Source organism: Drosophila obscura, unplaced genomic scaffold, assembly GCF_018151105.1.
Source record: "Drosophila obscura isolate BZ-5 IFL unplaced genomic scaffold, ASM1815110v1 contig_208, whole genome shotgun sequence".
NCBI classification, from domain to species: Eukaryota; Metazoa; Arthropoda; class Insecta; order Diptera; family Drosophilidae; genus Drosophila; species Drosophila obscura.
The window spans coordinates 2,276,739-2,296,991 of NW_024542799.1; the positions used below are offsets into that span (position 1 = coordinate 2,276,739).

At 48.5% G+C, this 20,253-nt stretch overlaps 9 protein-coding genes across 12 annotated transcripts; 5 read left to right on the top strand and 4 right to left on the bottom strand.

Moving 5' to 3' along the window:
- Positions 1-201: 201 nt before the first annotated feature.
- LOC111064764 (major facilitator superfamily domain-containing protein 8) lies at positions 202-3,547 on the top strand. 4 transcript variants are annotated; one of them, XM_022352530.2, is made up of 6 exons: positions 202-224; positions 1,511-1,764; positions 1,825-2,331; positions 2,399-2,550; positions 2,605-3,201; positions 3,265-3,547. In XM_022352530.2, exons 2-6 carry the CDS (start codon positions 1,573-1,575, stop codon positions 3,401-3,403), a joined length of 1,587 nt encoding a protein of 528 aa, XP_022208222.1. In that variant the 5' UTR covers positions 202-224; positions 1,511-1,572; the 3' UTR covers positions 3,404-3,547. The 4 variants fall into 4 exon arrangements, with proteins under 4 accessions (XP_022208222.1, XP_022208223.1, XP_022208221.1 ...); XM_022352531.2 differs by lacking the exon at positions 202-224 and adding an exon at positions 376-453; XM_022352529.2 differs by lacking the exon at positions 202-224 and adding an exon at positions 688-779.
- LOC111064769 (RNA-binding protein lark) lies at positions 3,538-5,803 on the bottom strand. Its single transcript, XM_022352540.2, has 4 exons — positions 5,674-5,803; positions 4,509-5,364; positions 4,181-4,419; positions 3,538-4,113 (listed from the first exon to the last, which is right to left on the bottom strand). The coding sequence occupies exons 2-4, from the start codon at positions 5,208-5,210 to the stop codon at positions 3,996-3,998; spliced, it is 1,059 nt and encodes a 352-aa protein (XP_022208232.1). The 5' UTR covers positions 5,211-5,364; positions 5,674-5,803; the 3' UTR covers positions 3,538-3,995.
- Positions 5,701-8,824, top strand: LOC111064761 (N-acetyltransferase eco). Its single transcript, XM_022352524.2, has 2 exons — positions 5,701-8,426; positions 8,487-8,824. Exons 1-2 carry the CDS (start codon positions 6,004-6,006, stop codon positions 8,689-8,691), a joined length of 2,628 nt encoding a protein of 875 aa, XP_022208216.2. The 5' UTR covers positions 5,701-6,003; the 3' UTR covers positions 8,692-8,824.
- A 120-nt stretch (positions 8,825-8,944) lies between these two features.
- LOC111064894 lies at positions 8,945-9,951 on the top strand. Its single transcript, XM_022352732.2, has 3 exons — positions 8,945-9,091; positions 9,300-9,723; positions 9,778-9,951. Exons 2-3 carry the CDS (start codon positions 9,430-9,432, stop codon positions 9,949-9,951), a joined length of 468 nt encoding a protein of 155 aa, XP_022208424.2. The 5' UTR covers positions 8,945-9,091; positions 9,300-9,429.
- A 22-nt stretch (positions 9,952-9,973) lies between these two features.
- On the top strand, positions 9,974-10,634 carry LOC111064896. The gene has a single exon (XM_022352734.2). The coding sequence runs from the start codon at positions 9,974-9,976 to the stop codon at positions 10,145-10,147; it is 174 nt and encodes a 57-aa protein (XP_022208426.1). The 3' UTR covers positions 10,148-10,634.
- On the bottom strand, positions 10,407-14,632 carry LOC111064889 (structure-specific endonuclease subunit SLX4). Its single transcript, XM_022352726.2, has 5 exons — positions 14,549-14,632; positions 13,940-14,460; positions 13,005-13,880; positions 12,907-12,951; positions 10,407-12,847 (listed from the first exon to the last, which is right to left on the bottom strand). Exons 1-5 carry the CDS (start codon positions 14,608-14,610, stop codon positions 10,917-10,919), a joined length of 3,435 nt encoding a protein of 1,144 aa, XP_022208418.2. The 5' UTR covers positions 14,611-14,632; the 3' UTR covers positions 10,407-10,916.
- Positions 14,487-15,075, bottom strand: LOC111064895. Its single transcript, XM_022352733.2, has 2 exons — positions 14,845-15,075; positions 14,487-14,781 (listed from the first exon to the last, which is right to left on the bottom strand). Exons 1-2 carry the CDS (start codon positions 14,967-14,969, stop codon positions 14,613-14,615), a joined length of 294 nt encoding a protein of 97 aa, XP_022208425.1. The 5' UTR covers positions 14,970-15,075; the 3' UTR covers positions 14,487-14,612.
- A 76-nt stretch (positions 15,076-15,151) lies between these two features.
- Positions 15,152-17,555, top strand: LOC111064892 (major facilitator superfamily domain-containing protein 1). Its single transcript, XM_022352730.2, has one exon. The coding sequence runs from the start codon at positions 15,641-15,643 to the stop codon at positions 17,081-17,083; it is 1,443 nt and encodes a 480-aa protein (XP_022208422.2). The 5' UTR covers positions 15,152-15,640; the 3' UTR covers positions 17,084-17,555.
- LOC111064890 (RINT1-like protein) lies at positions 17,317-20,203 on the bottom strand. The gene is made up of 5 exons (XM_022352727.2): positions 19,968-20,203; positions 19,079-19,906; positions 18,797-19,022; positions 17,939-18,731; positions 17,317-17,876 (listed from the first exon to the last, which is right to left on the bottom strand). The coding sequence occupies exons 1-5, from the start codon at positions 20,106-20,108 to the stop codon at positions 17,690-17,692; spliced, it is 2,175 nt and encodes a 724-aa protein (XP_022208419.2). The 5' UTR covers positions 20,109-20,203; the 3' UTR covers positions 17,317-17,689.
- Positions 20,204-20,253: the final 50 nt, after the last annotated feature.

The following is a 20,253-nucleotide window of genomic DNA, read 5'->3' on the forward strand; positions in this document are numbered from 1 at the left end:
CCACACCATGCAGGCGGAATGAGCAACAGTTTTCCCGTGTGAAACGCGCGTATTTATTTGAATTTTATTTAGAAAGAACGTAAAGTAGTTGATATCACACCAACAATTATATTATCAGAAATATATACATCAATAATCGATATAACCATATATATTCAACATTGCTGCTTTGATCGTTCCTCTTGCGGTTGCGTTGCCGCAGCTCCGCTACGCCGTTGCAACAGGTAGCTAACAAAATTGGTACAAAAAAAAGGTGCATCGCAAGTGAACGAACCCTTCCCCCATCCCCACAAAGAGTGCCTGAACAAAGGGGGGCTATTCATTCCATTTACTACGAGATATATGTGGCTTCAGCTGAGAGAGCGTCAAGTGTACGAGACGAATCGAGTGTTTTAACGTTAAAGAGAGTAAAAACAAAAAAAGAGAAAATGAAAACCATTCATTTATAAACGAGTATCTGAATACCGTACTCTATGTGCATATTAATTTGTGTCGCTTGTACATAAGGAAATATACATAATAACAATGAAGTAAATAGCTGTGCTGTGCCCTTGCCAAATACTTATTTCTTTCGAATGTGAAATCAATTCAAAATCAAATACACAAGCAAGTGAAAGAGAGTGGTCAACTAGTTGTTTCACTACATTTGTTTCTGCTATTCCCCCAATCGTTGTCTGTGTGTGTGTGTGTGTGTGTGCGTGTGTGCGTTTGAAGATCCCCCAACCAGAACGAGGAACCCGTCTGTTGCTGTCGTTAACTGGATCCAAGGGAGTGGATATGTAAGAAAAGTCAAGAGCGAGAACCTATCTATTTTTAGCTGCTGCATCGCTGCTCTGTGCATTCAGCTCCATGGGAGAGCTTATCTCAAAATCTGGAAATAAATGCCGAACAAAACATTCCAAATGGAAGGGGGAATGTAATCATTAAAGTCGTGCAGTACGGATGTTAGATTATCACCAAACACCTCTGAACAGAAACGAACACTCCCATTTCTCTGGTGTTTTTCCTTATGGTGTGATCCAATAGTGACCAGGCGAAATTTAAAAAAATTTTAAATGTGGCAATTCGATAAATTTAATCATGTAATAAAATGGCAAGGTTCCCTTCTAGCGTTATCAATGCCATGATATAGCCACACCGATAGTGCCGTTAACTAAAGCACACCAACAAACACACACAGACGCAATCACAGTACCATGGAATGGGGGAAGAAAACAGCTGCACTGAATCAGTCTGCGATTGTCTTTATCTTTTATAATTGCTGAGATAAGTTGGTCAAACTGTGTCTGGGCAATGGGGAGGATAATCCACCAACAAAGCAGGCAGATAATCCATTAAAGTGGCATGTTTTGAAGTCTTTATATAGTGGAAGCCCTCATAAAGAGGGCGATATTATCATTTAGAAATACTCATGCGAGCATGTGCGATCAAAGGGCATTTTAGTTTACATTATAGAAACATTTATTCTACGAGCAAAACAAAAAATTCTATTAATTCCTCACACTTACAGAATGACAAAGCCGGAGTTGATGCATTGGTAATTCCACTCAAAGACATATACACAGGAACAGCATGGAGTTTGTGCGCAAAATGCGTTCACGCATGGAAACCAAAAGACTGCCCGAGGATGTCGACGATGGACTGGAGACCCTGGAGGAGTACACGCAGCGCTGGCGCTCCGTGCGCATCATCTACTTTACAATGTTTCTAATGGCGCTGGGCTTTAGCATTATCATCACGGGGATATGGCCCTTCCTCGACAAGGTGAGCGTCTCTTTGGTACAGCTCCGTGACCTTTGAAATCTTATGCAAATCTCTCTCCAGCTAGATCCCGATGCGGGCAAGGAGTTCATGGGTCTGATTGTCGCCGCCAATCCGTTAGGGCAGATGATCTTCAGTCCCATATTCGGCTGGTGGGGCAACAAGCTGGGCACCATTCGTCTCCCGCTGCTCCTCTCGCTGGCCCTGTTCACAGTAGCCAGCGGCATGTACTCCTCATTGGAGCTGCGTCCCCCTAATGTCAAGTACTGGATGTTGGCGTCTAGATTTCTGATTGGAGTCAGCTCAGCGAACATTGCCCTGTGCAGATCCTATCTATCGGCCGCCACGCGGATCAGCGAACGCACCCATGCCGTCTCTATGGTTTCACTGGCCCAGGTCTTAGGGTTCATCATCGGCCCGACACTCCAAGCGGCAGTCACACCACTGGGCGCAATAGGTCATGTCTGGCTGTGGGGCAAGATGCACTTTAACATGTTCACCGGCGCCGGCTGGATCAATGTGCTCATGAGTATGTGCAACTTCCTGATGTTCCTGCCCGGGGTATTCGAGGTAAGTCACAAATGTTTGAAGCTAAGCGAAGCTTTCTTACCTAAAGATTTATCTGCTCTACTTTTAGGAGCACAAAATAGCCGCTCGCGAGGTAATGGTCATGCAGGGTGGCACCTCGGAGCGAGATACGTGGAAGGGCATCAAGCCGAATTATTTCTCCGCCTGGACCCTGATTGTGGCCTTCTTTGTGCTCGTCTTCAACTTTGTGCTCCTCGAGACGTAAGTTGATCCAAACAACGAGAGCTTAAGTGTTCAATGTTTTATGTTTTCCAGCTTGGGCACATCGTTGACGATGGATATGTTCGCTTGGTCAAATGAGCAGGCGCTCTGGAACATGGGCATTATGATGACAACGGCGGCTATAGTTTCGCTGGTGACATTCGTGATGATCGAGCCGATGTGCAAGCTGTTTGCCGAACGCTACGTGCTTATCTGGGGCGGCTTCTCGCTGATGGTACTGGGCCGGGTGCTCTTCCTGCCATGGGGACCCGACCCGCCCAAGGTGGCGTTGGCCTTTAATGCTAGCCTCAATCTTAGCTCCAGCGATCCCGCCTATTTAGGCTGCCCACCCACGCAGGAGTGGTGTGGTGTGATCCCAGCCGTCACCCTGACGCAATTCATCATTGGGTTCGCCCTCACCTCCGTGGGCTATCCAATTGGCGTGACCCTCATACAGACGATCTTCTCCAAGGTGCTTGGGCCGCGGCCGCAAGGCGTGTGGATGGGCTGGATGACGGGATCGGGATGCTTGTCCCGCGTCTTGGGTCCCGTCTTTGTTGGTTCCATTTACACCAGATTGGGCACCTACTGGACCTTTGGGGTTACATCGTTTATGATGCTCGTCGCAATGATTGCGCTGCAGTGCTGCAAGTGAGTTTCCAACACCAGTATTTTCGTCTTTAATTAATCCTCCTTTCCAATGGTAATTTTCAGTCGCCTGCTCATCCCGCCCACATTTGACAAGCCAGCACCTGTGGAGCTGCAAGAACTGAATAAGCCGAATGGCAGACAAATAGAAGACAACTCACCGGATGAATCGCTCATTTCCGAAAAGCATACCGATCCCACTTAACCACAGATCCAGCTGCCTTGCGTAGCTGTAGTTTTATGTTGCAATACTGCCTTTAGAATATCGTCCTCAGAGATACTAGAATCTACTACAACCCTCGCCCCTAAATGGTAGATTGAAACCAATATATCCGTATATTTTTGCATATTTCGACTGCTATCGATGCTTTATTGGTACACACAAAACTTCACAATATTCAATAACTTTCGATCGTTTAATTGCTGGAGAGGGCATGAGCTGTCGTTGTCTAGTTGGTGTGTGTGTGTGTGTGTATGTGTGTGGGGCAGGGTCTTGACCAACATTCAGCGGATTCCGTTCGGTCCAAACGCGTGTGTGGAGGAGCATATAGGAGGGAAAATGCTGCGACAAATATGGTATTTTCTTGTTTAAGTTTACGATTAGTGTTAGTGTAGTAAAATACGAGTACGCGGCAGCCACAAGTGTGAAAATGTGGTCGGCAGCAGCAGCACATTCTGTTAAGGATGACAGCTTGCTGCTGCTGGCGACCAGCTGAGCAGCCACAAGTCTGTTTCTGTTCTCAACGTGTTTGGGGATGGGATGCCACTCAGCTGCTGCCGTGATAGTAAAACTCATCTCAGTAGGGCGCATAGCGGCGACCCGGTGGAGAGGGACCGCGCATGCCGCGTGACGAGATCATACGATCGTCAAAGGAGTCGCGACTAAAGTCCTCATAGCCATGAGGTGTTGGCGAGCTGGGGGTAAGGAAACGGCATAAATTAGGAAAGGCTTTCAGAGAGGCTTTAACTGTTCTCCACGTACCCATAGCGACTCATTCCATTGCTGCTGCGTGGCGGCGGTGGCGAGCGACGACTGAACATGGTGTCATATCCACGTGTGACGCTGCAAGAGCGCAGGCTGCCGCTCAACGGAGGCGGCAATGGCATGGGCTCGCGACGTGAAATCGGTGGCGGTGGGAAGTCGCGCATACGCGATGACTGATACCGACGCTCGTACAGATCGCGTGAATCCTCGAAGCGGCGGTCATAGTAATCATAATCCTGTGGGGGCAAAGAGAATCAATTAGTTGCTGTGAGGCGCGAGGGGGAAGGTGAGCATTGGATGATGTTGAAATGTATGCTGCATTTACCCTAAAGCCATCCATAATGCGATCACGCAGGAATGGCGGCGGAGGTGGTGGTGGCGGATAAGGATCACGACCGTACATACGATCTCTGTAGCCGCCGGCACTGAGCGGCGATGGCGGTTCGCGTCCGCCTCCGGTGCTGCCATAGAGGCGCGGACACTCTTTCGACCAATGACCGGAACGGCCGCAACGATAACACTGCTCCGGATCACCCATGCCCGGCTTGGGGCGCACACGACTAGTCGATACTTGAACCTTGAGCGGTTGGCCATCGACCACGCGACCGTTCAACTCCTTGATGGCATCCTGCACATCACCCACACAGTCCAGATGCACGAACCCATAGTTGCGCACAATGTCGCACTCGACGACGGTGCCGTATTTCTGAAACAGCTCACGCACCTCCGGCGCCCGCGTTTTATCGGTTAGATTTCCCACGAAGATTTTCGTAGTGGGCGTGTTGGGGGCGCGACGACTTTTGGCCGCCTCCACTTTGATGGCATTATCATTCAAAACGTAACCGTTCAAGTTCTGTATGGCATCGCGACCCTGCTGTTCGGTTTCCATGTGCACAAACCCATAGTTCTTGACCACATCGCACTCGACGACTGTACCGTATTTCTCGAACAGCGCACGCAGCTCGGTAGCCTGAGTTTTTTCATCGAGATTCCCGATGAATAACTTGAACGTGCCGGCTCCGGGCATGGCGGCAGCGCTGTCCGCTCCGTTGTCGTCCACGGTTCTTGCGTTTCTTGAAATTGGGGGGAAATCCGGTATTACGCGGCGGCGTTTGTTGGCGGGGCGGTTGCGATCGCGATTGCGACGACAGCGACGGCAGGTACGAGGAGATAACCGCGACCTCAAATTGAAAGAAGAAAACAATGCAATTTTCATCTTGTTCGAACCAATGTGCTAAAAGTTATTAAACAACAGGAGCGCGTATGGCGTATACCGCGAACGTCTGGCATGGATGCTACCACTTTTGAATATTATCTCTTTCTTGAGGAGACGGCACGTCATGCACAATGTCACGCATTAATTGGATTCGGCACAAGTACATACACAAAAAAAGATGGCGTCGACAGGCTCACATTTTCATTTTTCACGGTTGCAGTGGTTCGCCGGGGCTGCCGCTTCAACATAATTGAGAATGCTTTGAACGACTTACCTGAGTGTGCTGCAAATTTAGCTTTCAATGCCCCACAAATTAAAAAATTGTTTTAACAGAATTTTCCGAATTTTATAGCGGTGTGTGCACAAGTGTGACCGTGGATTTATGGATCAAATATACCGTCTCACCCTCAGCAACCCAAATATGCCACATTTTCAAAATAGTGTGACCGTGCTCGACTGTTCAAATACTGCCCTGAAATGTGCAGCTCTAGTTTTGTGAGAGTGTTGGCCAACATCGATTGTTTGGCTTTGCGCAGCACTAGGCGGCTAAAAAAAGCGGGATTCTGAATTTGGAGTTAATGCGAATTAAATTGTGTGCAAAATTATGGAGACGCCAAAGGGTAGTGGATATTCCACACGCCCCGAGCGAACGCCCACCCCCCGATTGTCTGAGCGTAAGAGGCAATTGTTTCGCACCCGCAGCACCAATCTTGATCAGATTGACGATGACGACGAGGTTCGAATCCTTGGAATATCACCACTGAAGCCACATGCCAGCGCCAAGAAGCCCAGCCGACTCATGTTTGATCAGGAGTCTGAGGGCAGACGATTGCGCAGCAGTACGAGCAGCTCGCCGGAGACTAACAAGGAGAACAAAAAGATACGTGGAGGAGGAGTCGTCGTGGCTGCCACCGAACAACTGCCGCTTTTATTTACCAAAACAATGTGCATCGATAGCAATAGCAGCAGCATCAATAGCAGTCCCCGCACGCCCAGATCGAAGAGGGGTCATGTGATCATTCCAGAGTCGGATGACGATGGAGATGATGAAGCTGGAGGAAATGGCAATCCAATCCATCGAGTGGCCACAAAGCGCGTGCACACTATGGCTACGGCGACGGCTACGTCAGCAGTAGCTGCTTCGTCGCAAGATTCGGATACAGGGTCGCCGGAATCCAAGCTGAGAAGGACAAACCTGGAGGGAAGTATTCCAACCATGGCATTCTATTCCCAAAGCGGAACATCCAGCTCGCGAAATAAGGCGGCTCCCAAAACGGGCAGCTCAAGGCAACAGAAAGAGCAACAGCAACAGCGAGGCGGCAAGGCGAAAACGTCACCGACATCTCGGCCACGGTTGGGTATCAATAAAGGAGTGCACCACAAGATACGGAAGCCAAATCGTTACGTTCCGCACAGCCACTTACCTCCTACCGATATAGATCAGATTCTGGGCGCGTTGCGCAATGAGAAGCTCAAGAATCTGATAACCAATAAGCGGGAGGAGCGCGCTAAGGTGGAGCAAGTGCACCAAATCCTGCACAGTGCTCGCGATCCGATTAAAATGGCCAAGCCGTTGAGTGTGATAGCAGCCGATGACGCCAACAACAATATGCCCGAAGGTACGTGGCAACAGACCTCAGACTTCTCCGATCTGAGTGAAGACGAAGAAGAGCAGTCCGATCCAGCTGTGGAGCTGGAACCCATTATACCGCTCATTCGCCATGGCGCGGTCACCATCTCTCCGCCCGAGCCGACGGACCTGAGCAAGCGCAAGTTCTTCAAGTCGGGAAGGAGGAGCAGCACGTGCATGGAAGTTAGGATCACCGACAACATAAAAGCCAGTGTAAGCCAGGGGCGGATATCTCTGATCCAGCCCCCCGCGAAGAAGGCACGAAGAGTGCGCGTCAAATCAGCCACCTTGTTTTCTGCGGAACAGGCCACCGTAGATGCAATTCTCAGGAATCTAAATGACACAGTCGTAGACGAGATAGTGGAATCGAGTGAATCAAAGGCAACGACGGCTCCTCTCATTGAGGTGGAGGACACTGCCATTGAGGTGAATGAAGCTCCCATGGAGGTGGAGGACGCTCCCATGGAGGTGGAGGAGGCTCTCGAAATGATTCAAGAAACTGTTCCAGTTCACGATCATGACCCCGATCCCTTTGATAGATTCCGGCAGCGACTGCCTTATAATACCGATGATCCAGAGACCATGGAACAGCAGCAAATTCTGCTCGAGTTTCTGATTAGCAATAACATCTGCACGGACGAGTATTTCGAGTACTTCATCGGCGATCCAGACAGTCACAAGGAGGAAGCTACACGGATTGTCGATCAGCTGTATATGGTAGTCCATGCTGAACAGTCGGCGCAAGAGGCAGCTATGCGATCGGAGGCAGAAGCGGTGGTGGAGAAAGAGCCAAAACCAGAGTCACAACCTCAGGAACAAACCTCTGATGCAGCAATTACAAGAAAGCCAAAACTGTTTCCCATATTCTCACAACGTCTCCAGCCAGTTCCTCAAAAATCTACGAGACGCAAGCCAGACACCTCAATGCGATTGCAATCGGCGGCCACTGGTTCCAGTCAGTACCAAATCGACGCTGGACAGAAGGCATTCGGTGCGAGGCAGTGTCAGCAGTGCGGCTTGGTCTACACCGTCCACGAGCCAGAGGAGGAGAAATTGCATCGCGAGTACCACAATTCCATACATATTTTACGATTTAAGGGCTGGCTCGACGAGGACATTGTGGCCGTGTGTCCAGAGTGGTCAAACGATGGACGGATTATACGCATTAATGAACGTGCCCCTGCAGTGCGCCTTGAGAGGCTTAAGGATATAGTTAGAGTGGTGGATAAGGAACTGGGATATTCCTCGTATATTGTGCCCAAAGAATTTTACGCCTTTTTCGCCATACGCAAACAGCAAATTGTGGGCTTTTGCCTGGTGCAGCCCCTTAGCCAGGCACATCGGTTCATTCAGGTTGATGGAACGGACTACTTTAGCGAAGAGACCTACGAGGCCAGGTGAGAATATACTCCTTTCCACTTTATTTAAATTTCAAATTAAAATCTCGGCCTTTGCAGTTGCGGCGTGTCTCGCATTTGGGTCTCGCCGCTGCAGCGCCGTCAAGGAATTGCCAGCAAGTTGATGAGGACTGTACAGGGTCATACCATCTTGGGCCAGAAAATCTCTATGGATCGCATTGCTTTCAGCACTCCAACCGACGATGGGCGGGCGTTGGCGCGACATATCACGAACACCGACAATTTTTTGACCTACGACCAGTGATGTGATCAGGAAGGGAGCAAGGGCTATTGAATAGCTGTTTGATTTAGGATTGCTTCGAAACCTGTTTTAGTTGTTAAGCGATTTCGATTATGTTATTTGCAGATATTATGTGGAATTAAAGCTATTTTATTTCAATTAATAGATATATATAATATTTATTTGTGGCTGTCGATCGATACATCAATCGATATCATCGAAATAGTGCAGCCCTGCAAGCGATGCTGTTAGTGCCACCACTGTGCGGTATCGATATCGAGTACTTCTGAGCCAGGCTTTGGGCGTTGTTTTCTTTTCGTGTTTGCTGCTGCTTAAATTAATATAACTACAAGGTTTGAGCGCATTCGCAAAACTCTGAATGAGACTAGTCCGAATCGCAGTGGCAACAAACCGTGCGCAGATGGTAAGTGCAGGCAGGTGGTTTAAACAATCTAGACAGTTCGAGCTGAGGCTTCCGCTATGTTTGTTCTGCTGACGCCACGCCCAATGTGACAATTGGGAAGTGGGTAGGGTAGGAGAGCTTTGCTCATGTTTGGGGTGCTAGGCAGCGTGTGAGCTGGTGGTTGTGCGTGCTTCGTCAGCATTTCTTATTGTCTGCTTGTTCGTTTCAGACAATTAAGTGTTGTGCTGGTTGGGAGCAAGAAGAACATCGAGTGGCTAATCCTGCAGGCCATTGACCGCATTTAGACGGCGGCATAACCACACCCATAAAACCCAAACAAGCCGAGCTCCTGTGGGACTATGTCCACAATCGAAGAGGAACGTAAGGCATACGAAAAAAATCCCTACTTCACCGGTCACATCTACGGCAATTTTTCGCCATTTTATGTGACTATTGCCATCTGCACCGTTGTACTTGGCACGATAATCATACTGAACATTATCTTTGGCTGCTGCTCCAAGCATCGCAAGTACTGGCAGGACCGACACACAGGCAACCGCTGGTTGGTGTCCATTTGGTCTTCAACACCGCACAATCAACCGCCATTGGACTTCACTGAACTGAAAGACGCCTCCTATTTCCAGCGTTTCCATGTAAGTGAACCCCCAATGAGGCCGACTACAAGCTTATAATATTTTTCCACCCAGCCCACCACCCATCAGCAAGTGTTCCCCGACGAAGTGGTTATTGGTGTGGACGAGTTAGAGCCCGTGCATTCAGCGCATCATCAGCGTCCGCCACGCCCAGAAGGTCGTACTCTGCATCACCAGCGTCAGCGCGAGGAATACGTAGAGCTGCAAAAGCGTGAGAGTGACATCTAAAGTAAATTAAAAACAATCAGCCATGGCCCTTTATTTCCTGTACCCCGCTGTGGCCGCCCTGGCCTTGTTCATCGTCGGCGTCATTATAATTATGTTGCGCTATGGGCCACGACTCTGTGGCCTGCGCCATCATGCGCTCCCTGACAACCATGACCTCAGGGAGAAGACATACGAGCATGAGATAAGCTATGCATAATTCGATGCGCTCTTTCTTCAATATTATTACTATTTACACATTCTGGCAATGTTATATAGACATTGCTCTATATATCTTCCCCCCGAAACTAACCTTAGTCACTGTAAGTCCCCCATTACTAACCGTCTTTTTGCACCCCAAGAATAATTATTTTGCATGCAGTACAAATAGCTTCATTTAGTGTCCAAGCAGATCCATTTCTATTTATCATATCAAGACAATGTGCCTTCGATGTAGAGACTCGTGAGTAAATTATGCCGTCCAAGTGTCTTCTAGTATTGTAAGATCCAATATGTAATTAAAATTTAATGTATTTACCCCTTTTCGAGAAGTTTACAGAATCTGCATTTAATGTAATCCTCCATTTTGATTCGTTTATTTGTCTAACGCAAACTCTATACATTTGTATTTCGTTCTTATTTTGTAAACCCAACCCATTATGGTACAGTACAGAAATCAAATAAAGCTCCATTTTACATTTCCGTAAGATATGATTATTATTCGGATTCAGTCCATAGGAATGACTAAAAAAAAGAACATGAGTAGTAGTCTCATAAATCCGTGTGCATTTGCAACCAACCGATGGCTGCCACAGATATACTTGACATTTATAAATTGTACAGAGCATAATTTCAACGGGCAACGGGCGCCAATTAACAAAGTGTCAATTATTAATTAATTATAAACGTAATTAATATGATGCAAAATGTGTTAGGAATAAGTACAATGGAATCAAATGAATTGGCACAGGGCGGAGCTAAGCTAAAAGCTATGACCTTTTGGTCGTCGGCTTTCTTGGTTTCTTTCTCACATGTCGCTCTGCTTGCTTGGCAGGAGCAGTCAGCTCATATCGAAATATGATGCAGCGACGATCAAAGAAGCACTTCAAGTCCTTGGGCTCATACCGATGACCCATTTGCTTCAAATGCAAGTAGATTTCCTGCAGATCGATGGGCTCGTACATGAGCACACTTTCATGAAGTTTGGGATTGGCACACAGCAGATTGTGCCAGGCTATGTGAAGCGGCATTAGCGGCTGTGCTGTCTTCTTTGTCACATTCGTCTGCAGGACATAGCACTCAAAATCGTCGCTGAGGCTTGGCGGCACAGACTGAGAGAAGCGTAGCAGATCATTTCCAGAGGCATTGGTGTTGAATTTGAAATCCAATATAGGCTCAGTGGGCGTCAGACAGGCGTCATTGTTGGCTGAATCTATCGGTCGGGAGCGAGGTTGATCCGACATTACGGGAGTGGACTTGGATCGGGGCATAGGGGCCACCTGTCTTTGAGACAACAACCCTGACTCCAAGGGCTGCAAAATGGGATGAGTTTGATTGTAAATAAATTCAAGCATTTTTACGGCCTGCTTTCGCTTCAGCGGCTTGATTCCATAGTTGTACAACTGCTGGAGGATCTCTGACTCTGGCAGTAGTGTGAAATCGGGCTTGGGAGTATGACAAGCACGAACGGTGTACACATTTCCATTCACCTCCAACTGATCAGACACTGTAGATGATGGCTTCTTGGGCGTTGTAATCTCTGGCAACGTTGACATTCTGCTTTCACCCACTAACAGACAATCAGGCACGGTTGATGATGCCTTTTTGGGCGTTGTAAGTTCCGGCATAGTTGGCATTCTGATTTCACCCATCAACAGACGATCTAGACCGCTTGGCATCGCATCTGTGGACGCCTCCATAGTTGACTTCTTGCAGTTTGGAAAAACTAACTGATCAAAATCATCAAATTCATCATCCAGCAATTCTTCGGGCTTCGAGACAAGTAAATCAGTGAATTTATGGCTACTCATGCGCGACAAAGGCTTCATGGGAGCTTCAAGGAATGATGCATCTGACCAGTTAATATCGCTGTGCGATTCTGGTATTTCTTCTTTGGCGGGGCTCAGCATTTGTGAGAGTGTAAAGGGCTCGGAGAGTGCCGCATCAAGGATCCCAAATTCGGCTCGTTCCTTGCTGAGAGCACTCTTATTGGGCGAGCGTGAGTTTTGCGACTTATTCGAGATTGTAGGCGAAGCCATTAGAAAGGCATCCAAGTCTTCTTCAGTCTTAAAGTAGGCTACGGATCGTTTTTTGGCTACAGGTGATAATCCACTACTGTCGGAGCTCTCATTCTGCCAGTCTTTAACTTTTCCCGTTTTGTTGGCCTTCCACATTGAGTAATTGATCTCCTCATCGGAAAGCATAATCACATCATTGTCTTCATCGCTTTCATCGTTTTGGGTCAGATCAATGCTTGCATCCGAGTGTATTCTGAAGGGCGAAGGAGCAGACAGTGCAGGCTTCTCAGAAGATGAGTCCATTTGCCAGTTTAAGGGACTCTTGAAGCTGTTATCTGTGGACAGGCTAACGCTCCTTCGCAATGAGTTTCTCGAAAAGTTCAGATCACTAAAGCTGCCACTTGGATTGGTATCATTTGGAGTTGTGACTATATCCACGTGGAAAGATGAATTCTCCGAGTCTTTGTCTGTGGCACTCAGTGCAAGTTTATCATCCTCTTTTGAAGGCAACTTTTGGCAACTTGAATCCATAGCCAGACTGCAGTTCAGATTGTCTACATCGAGGCCCGATTCAAATACTTGACTAAGGGTCAGAATATCCGTGCATTGATATGCATTTGGGTCATCGAATTCTGGATTGGAATGTTCTTGTGTCAGATCAATAAAGCTACCATTGGATTTCTCTGAAAAATTATATTTAAATGCTGTGATATGTGATTTACAATTTAATCCAATCCCTTACCTTTAGTACCCATCTGCTCAGGCGTGGTGTCAGTTACAGTCTTTACTAAAATAAGACGAAAATGAATTACAAATTACTCAATGGCATCTAAAGCTTACCTTCATCGCTTGAAATAGAGTAGACTTCTGAGGAAGCGGCTGGTTCAGTGATGGGTGACCTCTGCACTTCTGTCCCTGTACTCGCACTTTCACTTGTGGTTATATTCTTATAAACCTTCAAAGAAAAGCCCTCCACTGACTCATCATCAGAGTCGGCAAACAGATCGGGTGACGTACAGCGCGTTAATTGTGTGGGAATACTTATGTTGGACGAGGTACTGGGCTTAAGGTCTTCTGTGCCATCTTTGGCCATTTTGGCACGCTTATCTGGCGGCTCCTTCAATGGACTGCTACTAGTGGAGGAGACCTCCGCTTGAATGTCACACAGCTTGGGGTCTTCCTCTTCGATCATGTTCTCCACCACCAGCTTCTCCAGTTCATCTAGTTCATCATTCAGTGCCTGCTGGTTAGTAAAATGCCTTTCCAGCTCATTGTAGGCGATTTCCATTTGCTTTATCTGTTGTCGGGTTTTCATGGTGGTCCGCTCTGGGGACAAGTCACGACCCTGTATGGCAGCCCAATCCTTGAGCAAATGATGGGCGGGCGTGTGGCTTACTTCAATCAAGTTGGATACGAAGTAGATTCCTATATCGGCAACAGGACCCTCACTGGGCTCATGTACAATGGCAGACTTGCTGTCGGCTTTTAGTTCTCGGAGTATGCAACTAATCAGCTTATAAGGCGGCATTAAACGCTCTTCAGCACTTAGATTTTTAGTTCGCACTTGCTGAGCCAAAAAAGCAGACACCTTGCTCTCCAGCTTCTTTTGCTGCTGCTCGGGGTTACGCAGCGTGAGGGAAGTAAACTTGTTGGCCCATTTGCAGCGACGACTGCCCCTGCCGGACACGCCGGGCAGTACCGCCAAACTCTTGTAGTCTGTTGGAATATGAATTTGGGTTTAACACGGAAATATTGCAGCTATCTTCATGACCTACCTTCTTTAGCGGCAGTGCGAAAGCCGTATTTCTGGAGCTTACGTCGAACATTCTCCGTCGCTGCTCCTGCATTGTCTCCAACCACATCGACGGGGGCGTCGTCATCGTCATTTAAACGCAGGTGGCCATGCTTCTCAGCCTCTGATTTGGATAGCGCCAGCGCCATTTCAATATCATCTGGACTGAAGTTATCCGCCATGCAGTGCTGGGCAGTCACCTCGGAGAAGATCTGCTCATTCCGCAGGAAATTACTAATGCTGGGCTGCTGCTTGCTGCGACCGCGTCCCCGGCGCGGAGCACTCGTGCTGCTGCCCTTCAGCTTGGGCGCCTTCTTGGGCTTTGGACCAGGCGGTTCAAAGACATTGCTATTGCGTATTGGCCTAATTCTGGGTTCCGGAGAAGACACCACAGCCTCGGCTGGTGCTTCTGTATCATTCTCAGTGTCGACTCTTTCGGGGGGTGTAGCAAAGTAGGAGGATAGTGTGGATGTATTAGAGGCTGCCTTGCTGCTGCGCGTCGAGCTTGGGAGAGAAAGAAAACAATGGTGTTGGTTAGATAACTACATTTTATTGTTCAACAACTACGAAAACATGTTTAAATTAAAATTACCGAAGCTTTTTGGATTCTTGCTGCAAGTTCTTGAAGTTCGCTTTTCGCGTCTGGCGATCCATGCTTAGCGTTCTGTCCTTAGATTCTCAGCCTCCTCGATGGCTTCTCTAATAAATTGTGCCGGACGCGGCGCGCCAAACTCGAACAGGCCTTTTCTGTCCTTTTCCTGCTCCGAGGGTGTCAGTAGTATTTTACACAGCTTCTCGTTTGACAAGCGCTGCATGGGAGTTAAGCTGTAGAAAAGCGGCATTAATTCCTGACATATAAAACATCATTTCCGGGTGGGCTATATTTACCTCCAAATTCCAAAGCATATAGCTCCAGCTGCTAGCAGGGCGTAGGCAAAGCGATTCCGGTAGGCATACGATGGTGTGCCGTGAGTGCGTCTGGGCTTTCGCTTGATTGTATCAATTCGATCCATAACTACAGTAGCAGCCCAGCACAGTATTATATAATTAAAAGCATTTTAATTTCGCAAGGCGACAAGAATACAAAACACGGCGTTGATCGAACACTAATTGTTATCGGAGCAACAGCTGTGCATCTGTGTATGTTCTGGTCACACTAGAAAACAACAAAACGTACATTCGTACATATATATATATATAGCTGTAATTAATTAGCGGACAGTCCGCAGAGAGAAATCGAAAACATATAGTGATTTGAGCGTCTATAAAGTGCGGGTGCACACGTCACACTCGCAAACACATTGAAATTTGCATATTAAACACAATTTAAGTTGCAAGTGGACTGTGAAAAGTTGATAACCACTGAACTTACAACTACAACTACAAAATACGCAGTGGCATTAGACAAAGCGTACGGTGCCCGTAGCGTAGCACTAGTCCGAGTACAGTAAACAGACAAAAACAGCGAGAGAAGATAACCAGTGCGAAGCAGACAAAGCAAAAGAGTTCGACCGCACTGGACAGACTGGGCCGAGCGTGATACAGGAGAAGCGAAAACAACTGAAACGGCGAAACAACAGCTGAAACGAAATTCGATAAAAAATATATATTATTATACGCCCTATCTGCGGGCGTCGGTACTATCCATTGACCAGTACGGGAGACGACGGCAAGCTGCTTAGTCATGGCGCGAGAGGATGAAGAAAGCATCGTGGACAACGAGGAGGTGTCGCGGCCAGAGGAGGAGGCAGATCAACAGATAATTTCACGCGATCGCCGTCAGGATAATGAACTGGCGCTGCCCTCCGGTGGCTGCTGCATGCCCGCGAGCACCAGCCATCGCTTCATGGCCCTGGTCTTCATGTGCCTCCTCGGCTTTGGCTCGTACTTCTGTTACGACAATCCCGGAGCATTGCAGGACGTCTTCAAGAGGGATCTGCACTTGTCCTCCACCGAGTTTACGCTCATCTATTCGATCTACTCCTGGCCCAATGTGGTGCTGTGCTTCCTCGGAGGATTTCTGATCGATCGTGTTTTTGGAATACGACTTGGAACGATTATTTATATGCTGATCCTGCTCGTGGGCCAGGTGATCTTTGCCAGCGGCGCCCTGCTGAATGCCTTCTGGCTGATGATTTTGGGTCGCTTCATCTTCGGCATTGGCGCAGAGTCGTTGGCTGTGGCCCAGAACAGCTATGCCGTGCTCTGGTTCAAGGGCAAGGAGCTGAACATGGTCTTTGGACTGCAGCTGTCTGTGGCCCGTTTCGGCAGCACCGTCAACTTCTGGGTGATGCAGCCGATTTACAACTACGTCAGCAAGTTCTATCACGACAATACTACCCTTGGCGTGGTCCTACTCCTGGCCACACTCACATGTGTGATGTCGCTGATCTGCGCCCTCATTCTGGGCTTTATGGACAAGCGGGCTGAGCGGATTCTGCAGCGGAACAACAATCCATCTGGGCAGGTGCCCAAGCTCACCGACATCTTCTCATTCAAGCCCCCATTCTGGATGGTCTCGATCATTTGCGTCGCCTACTACGTGGCAATCTTTCCATTCATTGCCCTGGGACAGAACTTCTTCATGGACCGCTTCCACATGACGGCGTCCGAGGCCAACACGGTGGACTCGCTGGTGTATCTGATTGCTGCCGTATCGTCGCCCGTCTTTGGCTTCATCATCGACAAGGTCGGACGCAACGTATCCTGGGTATTTACGGCCACTCTGACGACCATTGGAGCCCATGCCCTGTTGACATTCACGGATCTAACACCCTACCTGGGCATGGTCATTATGGGGCTATCCTATTCCATGCTGGCTGCCAGCTTGTGGCCCCTGGTGGCCCTCATCATTCCGGAGTATCAGCTTGGCACTGCCTACGGCTTTTGCCAGTCCATACAGAATCTCGGCCTGGCCGTCATCACCATCCTGGCTGGCATCATTGTGGATCACAGCCATAATGAGCACACGTGGTTGCAGCTCTTCTTCATGGGATGGCTGACCATTGCGCTGATCGCCACTGGAGTCATCTGGGCGTACGACAGGAAGCAGAAGGGAAATCTGAACATGACGCCGCAGCAGCGGGCACAGTTCGTTAGCGCCGAAAACTACCAGCATTTTGAATAGGCTGCGTCGGGCAGTCAGAGCAGAACCCGCCCGCAGATTGGATTATTATCGGTTACTTAGTATAGGCATAAAATTGTTCCCTGCGGGCAAACGCTCGAACAGAGTCGTAAGAGTCGATGATCTTGTTCCACGATGTGATGATGAAGTGTGATGTGCGCCGCCACGAGTCGCGAATTGGTATTTACTAACTGCAATTGTTTTGTCAAACGATATGATATACAGAATACGCCCTGATCAGCCCTGATTTCCGCTCACCCACACATATGAGTACGATTGCATGAATCCCAATCCCAATTATTACGAGTATATGTATCTCCAGGCACTTCAGGGATGATCACGGCGATTTATACATATGTTAATTTTATGCTATGTATTTTTAGAACAATTTATTATTACAGTTATCGCATGTTTATTGTGTCAGCGTTTTACAAATTAAACTTAAAATCCCACAAATAAAGTGTTTGCATTGCTCAATAAATCGAAACCTACTTCACTGAAGGCGACTTCTCCTTTGGAAGTCAAGAGTTTTTTGGAATTATTTTCACGCTTAAACCGTTCAAAACAAGACCCATCATCAATTAAATTGTTTGACTAATTTTTCATTATTTAAAACATTTTAATGTCTACCCTCCTCTCCAGGACCTCAATGCACTGCCTACTGTCCAGGCTGAGTACCTTCAGTTCCTTCAGGGGTTTCGTCTTCTCCTCCACCGATTGGGTACTGCGCAGCGTCTCCAATAGCAGTAATGCCGTGCCCCGCGCTGCCGTCAACAGTTTGGTGGCGTCGTGAATTCTATTGAAACGAAAGTCGGGTGTCAGGTTTTGTGTTTACAGTTGTAGCTTTGCATGACTCACCGCTTGAAGAGTAGCTCTGGGCGGCGGGTGTACTGGCCAAAGAGGGCGAACAGATTGCGAGTCATATCGTAATTGAACTGCGCTGCACCAGCCGGAGAGAACTTTGTGTTCATGACCATGCTCTCGAGCATGAAGTCATCGAGTGTGCGGGCTATCAATCGGAGCGTCTGATTGAACAGATTGGCGGACAGTTCGCGCTCCAGATTATGGAGCATGGTGACCAGCACCTGGAACATTTCGCCGCCACTGGACGATAGTATGAAAGGCTCCTTGGAATTGTGTTCCGGCATAGTTGGCCAGCAGTCATGGCGATAGTTCATTGACCTGGCCTTCATTTCATGGGTCTCGCGCGTGGCCAGATTCCGCATTAGCTGCCGCGACCAGTGCTCCACCTCCGAAACGGCATGGTCAAATACAGAATGGATCTCCTGGGCATTGGGACCGGCCAGTGCGGAATGCAAATGCAGATAGTGCACATTCTCCCCCCACTCGCGCAGCACCATGATCAGATAGTTCATGGCATTCAGAACGGGAATGCTGCCCACGTCGCCGCTGCTGTGCAACTGCACCAGACGCCGCCGGAAGCTGTCGATCAGCTCGAGCTGTAGCTGCAGGAACTGCAATTGGTGTCCCGGTTGAATCAAGCCATAATAGCGATCCTTGATAGCCTCCAGCAGTCGCATAAACTGGTCGGCACACCTCGGTATCTTCAAATCATCCTCGAAGGTGTTCGGATCAATCAACTGGAAGGGCGACTCCGCCATCAGTATATCATCCATTCTCTCCGCACAGACTGGGAATTACAAGACTGAAATTATGAGCATAAACCAAAGCATAAAATGAGTATATCCAGCATACATCTCTCCTCCAAGGAAATCCAGCGGAGCAAATACATGGGCTGAGTGATGACGGAAATGGCGCTGGGAAAACTGGCCGGATAACCAAACGTCTCACGCAGCTCCGCCTCAAAGGCCAAGGTCTCATCCAGCAGATGGGCAAACAGTATCTCGTCCTGGGCAATCTGCTCAATGTCCCCGGCTAGTTTTTCAATGGTCAACTGCACGAGGCCTCTCATGAATTCAAGCTGGAATGGAATTATACTAGAGGATACAGCTAGTGCGGAGTAAGATGAAGTCTTACCCTCAGATTGTAGTCTAGTTTTCCGGCCCTTATCGCTGCTGGCTGGAATGTCTTGCCCACAAAGAAATGAGTCTCCTTCCCCCAGTTGAGAATCTGTGTGTAGTACCATTCGGGTTTGTCTAATCGATTTGTTTGGCGTGTGCCCGTGAAGTGATACGTGAATCGCTGCCGATATGGGGCTAGCAGAAGCTGCACCACCTGGCTGATGGGTTGGCAGACAATGCTAGGCGTGATACTCCGCAGGGGAGCGTGTTCTTCGGCGGGAGACTTGATGAGGAACATATACTCCGCCAGCAGTTGGGCCTTCTCGGTGTCCCGCGTCGGGGAATAGTTCAACGCTTGCTGTTCCATGTGGGCCCATCGCATGCTCTTGAGAACGGTCTCAAACTCGCTGGACAGTCGCTTGATGATCAGCTTGTGCCAGTAGATGGCAGTGCGCTCAGCGAAGGCTTGCAACGATCGTGCCTGGACGGCATGCAGACGCCCCACCACACTGTGCTCGCAGTCGTTGCTTTCGTAGAGTGTGAGGTACAGGTTGACTAGCTTGTCCTCGTCCTTGCCCTTGATGCTGCTGCTCAGATCGCCGCTGATCTCCTGGACATCCTGCACCAGGCGCAGATACTGTGAAAGACGTTGGAGCTGACGTACTTGCTGCAGATCCTCGGCCACGCCGTCCAAGGTGGGCTGGCACTCCAGGAGTTTCTGCTGCAGCTTCTCCCTAAACTGGGCCAGTTTATGCAGCTCGAAGTCAATGCTTTCGCAGACTTGTTGCTGGCACTGGAAGGCAGATTTGTAGCAGGACACATTCTGGGGGTCCTCATAGTCCAGCTGTGCGGGCGAAAAACGCATTAGACCCAAGGAAATGTGTAGACTATACCACTCCACTTACAGTCTGGGACAAGGCCTGCAGCCGTTCCTTGTAGTGAGTAACCAGCAAATTGGCGCGATGCAGCCGGCTGGCATCCTTGCCGATCTCTTCATTTACGCGCGTCGCTATGCGCAACTCCATCTCGCTCAGCTTTGCATGCATTTCGGTGCAGCAAAAGCTCGAACAACATTCAAATCAAATGCTAAACGAGCCACGAACCACGTATAAAAATAAATAATTTGTTGTTGTTTTAGCACTATAGGCCGTTTTCGTCATTTCCAAAACGGTCACACTTTTTCTGCTACAT